The sequence below is a fragment of the Merops nubicus genome, unplaced genomic scaffold (genome assembly GCF_000691845.1).
Source record: "Merops nubicus isolate BGI_N331 unplaced genomic scaffold, ASM69184v1 scaffold33632, whole genome shotgun sequence".
In the NCBI taxonomy this organism is placed as follows: Eukaryota; Metazoa; Chordata; class Aves; order Coraciiformes; family Meropidae; genus Merops; species Merops nubicus.
Genome location: NW_008594889.1, coordinates 22,802 through 32,228, shown reverse-complemented (window position 1 = coordinate 32,228; position 9,427 = coordinate 22,802). Strand labels below are relative to the sequence as shown.

General features: G+C 36.4%; 1 protein-coding gene across 1 annotated transcript in view; it reads left to right on the top strand.

The window, feature by feature from the left end:
* The window catches only part of NFXL1 (nuclear transcription factor, X-box binding-like 1), a 43,127-nt gene that overhangs the window by 16,284 nt on the left and 17,416 nt on the right, over positions 1 to 9,427 (top strand). The window contains exons 16-18 of the mRNA XM_008935901.1: positions 4,693 to 4,833; positions 7,212 to 7,378; positions 8,148 to 8,217. Coding sequence (XP_008934149.1) covers positions 4,693 to 4,833; positions 7,212 to 7,378; positions 8,148 to 8,217 — 378 coding nt within the window. The remainder of the gene's footprint in view (positions 1 to 4,692; positions 4,834 to 7,211; positions 7,379 to 8,147; positions 8,218 to 9,427) is intronic.

The following is a 9,427-nucleotide window of genomic DNA, read 5'->3' as shown; positions in this document are numbered from 1 at the left end:
AGTCTAGCAGTTTATGGAGTGGAAAGAAGTGTCCTAATCATTGAGATTTTGATAGCAGTCCAGAAAAAGAACGATTTGTTAAAGTGTGTGTATGAGGGAGTATTAGTTTATTTTATGTGCCTTGTACATTTTTATACTGTCCTGAGATCTCTAAAAAGTAAAAACCAAACAATGCAATGTCTGTTCAATGTTTTACATCCACATTGACTCTTAACAAGTAATCTCACCTCAAACTAATTTACTTTTCTTAACAAGAGAAAGAGCTTGTATGTATTTGTGAACACTTCCCTCTTATAGTTGTTTCCAGCCCCGAAGGGATTATTCACTGAGAAATGTGAACTTTTCACAAGTGATGAAAGTAGCAACTTTCTCAAGCAAAGTTTTGCTGAGAAGAGGGGCTCATTGCTGTTTGACATTATTACTCAGGTTGGACTGTTGTTATAACTCCTATAATGGAGGAGGTATTAAAGAAACAAGGAATGAAATGAGTTAACAGGTCGTCTTGTATTTTACTGAGATGCCTGCAGATGATGAGTAGAAGATAGAATGAAAGCAAAGGGTTTAAGAGTTGTATAATAAGCAAATCTATGGTCTTTACATTTTTACTTGGACAGTAATTTTAATTTGTGTAGGTATTGGAGCTGGGTTTTTTTTTTAGGTGGGTTTTCTTTTGTGTGTTTGTTGGGTTTGGGTTTTTTAAAATTTCACTTTGGAATTAGTTTAAAAAGTATTTTTAAGGGATTGATTAGTTCAAGCTCTTACATGTCTTTGGGTGTTTAGAACAAGCAATTTATCATTTGAAACAACAGACTTAAAAGTACTTTTCAGATACTATAATTACATAAAATCTGTGTTCAGTGGAAGTATGATTCTACATGATGTTTAGCCTAAAACATGTTCGGTTTTTTTTTTAGTTGTAGTGTGCAGCCACCTTTTACATAATTTCGCTGTGTACATTTTGGATGTTTTTACATATATTTAGGAAAAAAACTATGTTTTTATTCTTGAATTTGTAGGTGCATAAAAGTACCTCTCAACTTTGTTTTAGGTTGCAGGTCAGAAAAATCACCAATCATCAACAGTTGCTAGCACCCCAAAATTAAAACTTGATGGGTTACTTTTTTTTTTTTAACTGCTCTAAGCATTGGCATTTCATAGCAGTAGCACAGATATGCTTTTGAAAAATAAAATTATGACAGCTAATGTTTATATTCAAAATTTTTTTTTTTTTAATGGGAAAATATTAATTAAAGCCCATGCAAGGTAAATGAAGACATGCAAGGAAATCTTGACTGGCTATGGTATTATCTGCCCTTTGTAATTCTCTTTGTAGCTGTTTCATTTCATTAAATGTTCTTAGGCAAAGGGAAACATTCTGATTTTGCTTCTGAGTATTTTGAGTATTTTGTAATATCAGTCTTGCTGATCCTGGACAGATGGAACTCTCTCACTTCTTGTTTGTGGTGTTGTTGTGTTTTTGTTTTTTTTTTTTTTTTTTTGTTTTTTTGTTTTTTGTTTTGTTTTGTTTTGTTTTGTTTTGTTTTGTTTTGTTTTGTTTTGTTTTGTTTTGTTTTGTTTTTTTTGGTTTGGTTTGGTTTTTGATTAGAAATTTAATGCTAGGTGTTATTATTCTGAATTGGTTTTTGGTTTTTTAGCTGTGGTTCATTTATAGGAAGAAGACCATTATTCTGTTTCTAGGTAAAATTTTATGTAAAACTTTATGAGATTCATCTTTATGACTAATTGTAAATATTTCTTTTTTTACTTGTTATAAATATTTCCAAAATTTCCCTGCCCTATTGTACTTGAATATTCTCATATTCCAGGTGATATATCTATTAGTTGCTTTTATGCATTTGGGAGATGTGCTGGAAAGCTTATGAAAGTTGCCTTGTCCTTTTTTCCTTGCCTTCCTTTCCTTATTCTGTGAAAGACCTGTAGTCTGAAAATTATGCCCCACTATTTTCTTTCATTTTCCATTCAGCTTTCAGAAAGTGCTTCTGGTTCTCATCTGAATTCTTTATTCTTCAGCTCTTCAGACTCCTGGAGTTTGTGGCTTCTTTGATATTTGCCTTCATAGTAGTGACCTCCATTTAGCCATTTCAGAAATGCAATCAAACTCTAGAAAGTAAAACTTTTCCCTACTTTGTCCTTTGGATTTGTTACTAATATCCACAACAGATTGACTTGTCAAAAAATGGGAACAAAATTTGAAATGTAGGTTTCAATTAAGTGAAATTCTTCTGGTTTTGGCTACAATGCCGATTGATTCCAGAAGACTCTTACTGGACTCAGGGCTTAGGAAAGTCAGTGAATGGTGCGAGCTGATGCTATCTGTGCTGGATGCAGCCGGAGGGTTGGGATGTTCTCTGCAGTTGGCTGTGTGAAAGCTGCTGCTACTGTCTCCTGGCTTGTGTGCTTCCCTGCCCCATCTTCATTCTGCGTTGCATCTCATCTGGTCTACTGGAGAGATGCTGCCAGAAGGAATGCTCTGCTTCTGCCAGTTCTCTTTAACTGGAGCTAGTGACTGTGTCCTTATCTGATGGAAGACTAACTCTTGGTAAAAGTCATCTCATCAGCACATTGAACTGTGCAGCCATATACCTAAACTGCTGTTACGGCCCTGATCTGCTGTAACTGAGAGCTGCAGCAGAACCAGTTGTCATAAAAAAATGAGTGGAAATGGCAGAGCAAGGAAGGGTAGAGAAGTGAGCAGTGGCACATCTTAACGTTTAGTCCATCTTTTCATTCAGTCTTCCCTTCCAGCATCCTTTGACTACTTAAGTTGCTACTGAAAGGAAGTTGTGACTCTGAGGAAAGAGGAGGGAGATAGAGGAGGGAGATGGAGGAGATGTGAAGGGACAGGCCATTAGGAATGATAAAAGCTTTGGTAGTTGGTGTGTGTTTGCTATTCTCTGCTTCAGACCCTCCTTCTGTTAGGCCTGTTGCTGACTTGTTCATTTGGTCAACAGAAACTTAAGACATCAGAGACTGAGTTGTCAGATGTTTGCAGGGAGGGGTATGAACCAGGCATTCAAATTACTTGCTATGGTTGTATTGGTGCTTCAGCCAGCGTAACGAGCTTCAGCTCTGACATGGGGGTGGGAGAGTAGTTGGGACATGATAGCCTGAAGGTTTTCTGCTATGTATTCCATGCTTGATGTTCAGCCTGCCATACAGAATCCTCCTGTTCATAGAGTCTGTGAGTCAGCATGAGAAGAGGAGTTGTTCAGAAGTCCTGTGAATTAATTGCATTTTGCAATGACTTGATGTGGAGTACAGTCTTTTTTTTTGGCTGAAGCCTGGAAAACATTTCTATAGGCATGTGGATTCACATCCTGCTTTGTATATTTTTGCTTTAGGACTGAGGGTAATGAACATGGACAATGCTGAAGGGAGAGTGTCCCTTGCTCTGTCCCGTGGGGGACAATCCTCTTTTCCCTTGGTTTCGTTCCATGCTCCACCTCTGTGTATGGCCAATCAACTTGCCAACATAGCAAAAGACAAAGACCTTTTTTCTATTAATATTTTGATTTGTGGAATTGTGTGGTAGGACTTGTTCAAAGTGGTAGGAGTGTGCAATTAGGATTGTAGAACTGGAAGAGAGAAGAGGAAGGGGTGCGGCGTGATGCTGTTCACTCAACTTAAGCCTTAACATAAATTACACCCTTAGTCATGTCAGTGTGAGTTATGTCACATTAGCCTGTTGTGTAATAATGTCACAAATAGTTTTTGGTTTTTTCTCTGCAAAATGATCATGATATTAAGGGAAAAAAATTTTTTTTTGACAGCATCACAGAAACTTGTTTTTTGTGTGTGAATATTATATAATGGTTGCAAAATGGGAACAGCAAGTTTCCTCTAATACTTGTGATATGCAGGGATTTGTACTATTCAACTTTAGGAAAGTAACCTAGTTAACCAAGTTAGGAGTTTACACTCTGTTTCAGTACCAATAAAGATTAAAGGCTTCTAAGTAGATGCTCTGAGAATTACTACAAAGCTCTGTTAACTGGAGTGTTAACTTCCAATTATAAAATACAGATATATCATAAGACATTAAAATTCCAGTCCTGTCAGAGCCATTTCCTCTTCCCCTTCCCACTGCTGTGATTTATATTTTATATGGTCAGTATTTGATTTTTAGAACTCCCGGTTTGCAGGTTATTTTCTTTTTGTAGATTTGTAAAAGGTTTGGATTTATTATGACCATAACACAGTTAACCTTATGAAAGCAAACTGTAGCTGTCTTCTGCAATAACTGTAAAGCAGTCTAGGAACCTTTAATGGAAGACATGAGTATAGTTTGGAAAGAAGAATCACTCAAAGATTTGAGAATTTAGTAGTCTGTTTGAAAAACAAACTATGTTGCAAAAGTTCGTTTAATTAATAAAGTGGGCTATTTTTACTTGGTATAATCAGCGTAAAACAAATGTGTGATGGGAACCTACAGTCTTATTAAAAAAAGACAAAGATCAGATAGACACTGCACTGGTTTTCTTTTAATGAAGATATACAAGAACCAAAACCTCTCTGTAATGATGCTGTGCCTCTGGTGTACATACCTGTCTGTGTATGATACACGTGTGTATATATAGTGTGTGTAGCTCTGTGTGTAGCATACACAGCACGTGTGCAATGTGTATGTATGTATACTTTCTGTGTATATATTTATTTATTTTTAACTTTCAGGTTAGTCCCTTACCATGTCACTCTGCAAATCCCTACTCATGTAAAAGACCTTGTGGGCGGCTTCTTGACTGTCAGAATCATACCTGCATGAAAGAATGTCATCATGTTACTAAAACGAACAGTAATGCAGATGGAAAGAAGGTAAATTGATTTCCTTTTTGCCCTTTTTTATGTGTGTGTATTTGATACACTGTCTTCAGTTTTAACTGGAAAAAAAAATAAAGAATTGGCAGCTGGAAGGCACAGGATCTATTCCAGATTCCACTATTCCCATGTAGCTAATCTATACTTCTTCAGACTATAAAACTGAGACAATATTATATATTTTACAAATGCTACACTTTTTAATGTTAGTGTATGTTAACATACCGTACTTTGTTTTAATCAAAACCTTATTTAATACTCTTGCTAAGTGTCTTCTCAAGTCAGTTTTTGTAACTGTCAAGATCAAGGGAACTACTGATAATCCCTACATACAAATGCATTTACAGTCTACTGGGGAAACTATTTACTGATCAGAGCTGCAAATGGGCTGAGGAGTCCATCAGATCTTCGGGAGAGAGCACTTGGAAATGTTACAGAATAGGTGAAGACTTCTTAAGGGACTGGGGTGATGTATTCATGTTTAGCAGTGTCTGCTAGAAAGTGTCATGCAATTAAGCTCTAGACGTTAGTAGCTGAAGATAATTGGGGAAAAAAAAGTGAGTACATAGCTGAAAATTGTTCTATTTTTGAGCAGACAAAAGCACAGCTTGTGGTTTGGGGGAGTCATGATCTGGAAGAAAACAGCTTTTAAGGTTTCTAAAGTATTTAGAAAAAAATTGCAGCATGGTCTCTCTGGGCATTTAGAAAACTGAACAAGCGTTCAGCTGGGTACAAAACGTAAATGTTATGTTTTAACTTAAGTAGGATGATATCACCGTGGATTCCGATCCTAGAAGTAGTACTGTCATCTAGTAACTATGTATTGCAGTTGCCCTCTTATTCTGTTAATACTTGTGGAACTTTTGTCTGAGGAGTATGAGCTGTTAGTGCAACTTGTTGAACAGTAACCTGCAGCAACAGAGTGATGTCAGTGAATACTAAGAGTGACAGTTGTTTAAGCATCTTCAGTTATGACTATAAGAGACTGTCTGCCTACTGCTTCTGTTAAACCCATTAAAATCTGAATGAGTCAGGACGATTCCTAGCTCCATTTTGCATGAGTCAATATATTCTCATAAAACAGGAGTCTATGTACATGTGAAGAATGGGTAAATCTATACACTCAAGTTGGTTTTCACCTTTAGAGCTTTTGTTCTGTTGTTCTGATAGACTAAAGTATCTTGCTTGTATGTCTGAGTAGTGGTTCTTCTGTCCGCAATTCTGGTTTGTTCCGCATGTTGTGGTAGAAGATATTGCAGAAAGGCCAGTTACTTGCTTTTATCTGCTGTTAAATTTTATATCACAGCTTTATAAATGTTCTCAGTTGCCATAGTCTTTCTTAATTGTGAATTTGGGGGGGGGGTAGGTTTTGTCAGCGACCACTGTACAAAGGCTCCTTTTTAAACTTCAACAAAAGTTGTTCAACTGTAGAAGCAGAGGAAAAGGGGACTGGAAGAAAATAGGGGAAAACTGTATGGAAAACTTAAATTCTTATGCCCTTATTTTGAACAACATTAAGAGAAATGTTGGCATGGAATTAAGCCTTTTAGGGAAGCATTGTGTAGGTTCAATCTGGGATCAATTTACTTTACTTTGACTAACTTCTGTGAAACTGAACAGTTGAATGTGGTGGCGGGCCTTAAATACCTGTGTAGGTTCAGTAGATAAATGGTGTCAATCTGTCTGTGTGTATTTGATTGCAGTCTGGGGTTCTGGATGAACTATTCAGATAAGGTTTACTGTGCTAAAAAGATTTACTTGATCACATCACCTGAAAGGAGAATGACATCACAGCTCTTGCAGACTGTGTAGTACATGGAGCAGAAGCAACACCTTAGCTGCTCGCAGCATATATACCTATGCTGATATTTTTGGGAAGATTATACAAACTATTGTACAATTACAGAAATGGAATGACTTAGTTTGCTTCTGAAAATCAAGCAAACAAACCTCCCCAGCCCTGTGTTATAGAGCAGTGTCATAACTAAAGTACTACAATAACATGGTGTGTGGGAAAAATTAGTTCTGAATATGAAACTCTTTTTCTAACAGTTTTCCGTAGAGAATTACTGGGCTTAATGGGAATTTTTCAAAGCATTAATATTAAGAGGCCCTTTTATGCCCAGAAGATAGAACTCTGACCAACTGACAAACACAGACATTTATGCTTTTCTTTTAAAAGCATAGTTTAATAATTATTTTTGCTTGAGGCATATCATACTGAATAGCTGGATTCCCTTAGCAAAAGCGCTCCAACTCTTTCTTCTATATAAAAGTTTGTTAGTAGCATATAATGGACAAATGTTCGGTACTTTCTCTAGTACTTTGTTGTTTTGTTGGTGTGTTGTTTTTTTGGTTTTATTTTTTCCATTTAGTCAGGTCCAGAATGTTCACAGTGTGAAGAGGAGTGTACTAAGCCTCGGCCATCTGGCTGTCCTCACCGATGTGCTTTGCCCTGTCATCCTGGAGACTGCCCGTCGTGTCTCCAGATGGTTAAAATAAAGTGTCACTGCAAACTATCAATACTATATATTGAATGCCTGTAAGTGCCGAACTGAACTCAACTTTTCCTTTGAATGCTATAACTGGAAACCATTTGCAATGTCTGGGGATGGGAGCTACTCTTATGGGAAGTTATAAAATTTTTCTTGAAGGTTTTACTTGATAATATAACGGGGGGGTTTCAATTTAAAATTTGCCAGTGTTTTATTTAATATTACTACTACAATTATTACAAAGGTATGGAGTCTCATGAGCAGAACTGATTTTTATAGTGTTTTTATAATACAATAATATTTTGATAATGCAAACACATAGTAATCTTCATAATGATTGGTCTATACGTGGTTCACTTACAGTAGGTAAAGAAGAATTTTATAACAAGAATTGGAATTAATGTGGTTAGTGCAAAAGGTCTTTACAACTAAAGTTCTTCAAACTGGTGCTGTTTTAACTGGAAAACTTCTTAGTAGTCGTTTATACTCCATTTGATCATTTATATATGTGTGGATAGAGGGCTAGCTAAGCTTTACTAAATGTAAGCTGTGACTTGTGCCCTAAGCTTATCCTCTCTGTATTGCTCTGCAAACATTCATCCCATGCATATATGTTCTTCTGTGCATGTTAAGTACCTCAAATCCTGTTGACATGTTTTTGTGTGTAAAACAGTGTAGTTTGTATTAGTCCCACAGGATGTGGATAAATAAGCCCACTTTACAGTGGGATACATTAAAAATATACCTGTAGTAATTGTACTGAATTTTGTTGGTTTTAATTTGAAATTTGTAACAAATACCTCTTTTATTTTACAGAAAACTAACACGTGCTGATTTAAAAGAAAAGGAGGTTCTTATTTCCTGCAAAAATCAATGTCCAAAAGAGGTAAGACATATTAATAAAGAAATACTTGATTTGATGGATGTGTGGATGTCTGTCGGTTTTACTGTGTTGCAAGTGTTTTGATACGGTTTCATAGCCGAACAAATCAGAGAAGCTTAGTCAAAAAAGGATATGCTAAATGAGAGGTGTGAAGGTGGTTAGTGAACTGTACTTGGAGGACAGTTATTCATGTCTTGCTGTCAGATTGGAAGGTTATATCGAAGGATCAGAGATTTGTGTCCGAGACATTAATGGCTTGAATGTTTAAGCATGCAAATGAGGTTGAATGTGGAAGAGTATGTCCTCTAACATGGTTAAAAACTCTTCTGGCATTATCGCTCCAAAACAGTGCGTGGTGTTTGAATAGGAAAAATACTGAGATTTGTGTTTGCATTTGTTCTCATCTAGGTGTGGGTCTAGTAACCTCTGTCTCTACAACAATGGGTGGGGGTGTAGATTTTTACTTTAAAAGTGAGCTGAGGTACTAATGCCCTGCTACATTAGTGAAATATTTAAGTAGTGTGAAATAGAAGACAAACCAGTTAGTCTTTCTTCTGTATCTGGGTATACTTCAAGAATTTCTGTAAATAAGAGTGGCGTAGTATTCTTACTACATGATGCTTAGGCTATGAACCAGTGTATAGAGGCATCAGCAGCAAAGATTCGTGTTAAATACTACTTCTGAGTAGTAAAGCTGGTGGAACAGGGAAAGAATTGGTTGGAGAAGCTACCAAATTTTAATCAGTAACAGCTTAGACATGCATCAGGATTTATCCAGTTGTGGATAATACTGCTGTAAGACAGGAGGGATGGGCCAAACGACTCCTTTCTGGTCCCTCACAGTGCTGTTACTATGTGCTGCTTCTGTGCTTTCAGAAATCCGTGCATTAATTATTACTGTTTCGTCTTTAGTTGTCATTAGTTATGGTGAGAGCAACAACCCTTTCTTCATTCCCCACTATAGGGTGAGAAAATGTATGAAGTGGAAAAACTGGAATATCAGGAGTACTTTGGAAAGTGTTTCCACTGCTAAACTCTACAGAATTTCTGGGAAGTTCTCATTTCCAGCAATAAAAAATGCTTGTACTAAGGAAAATTTTTTTTGTCCCATAATCATGTTATTTTGTTGTTCTGGTTTGGCCCTTTATCATGTAGCTGAGTCTCTTTGTCTTACATAATATTTAGCTGGCATTCCTAAATAATTTTATTCAAT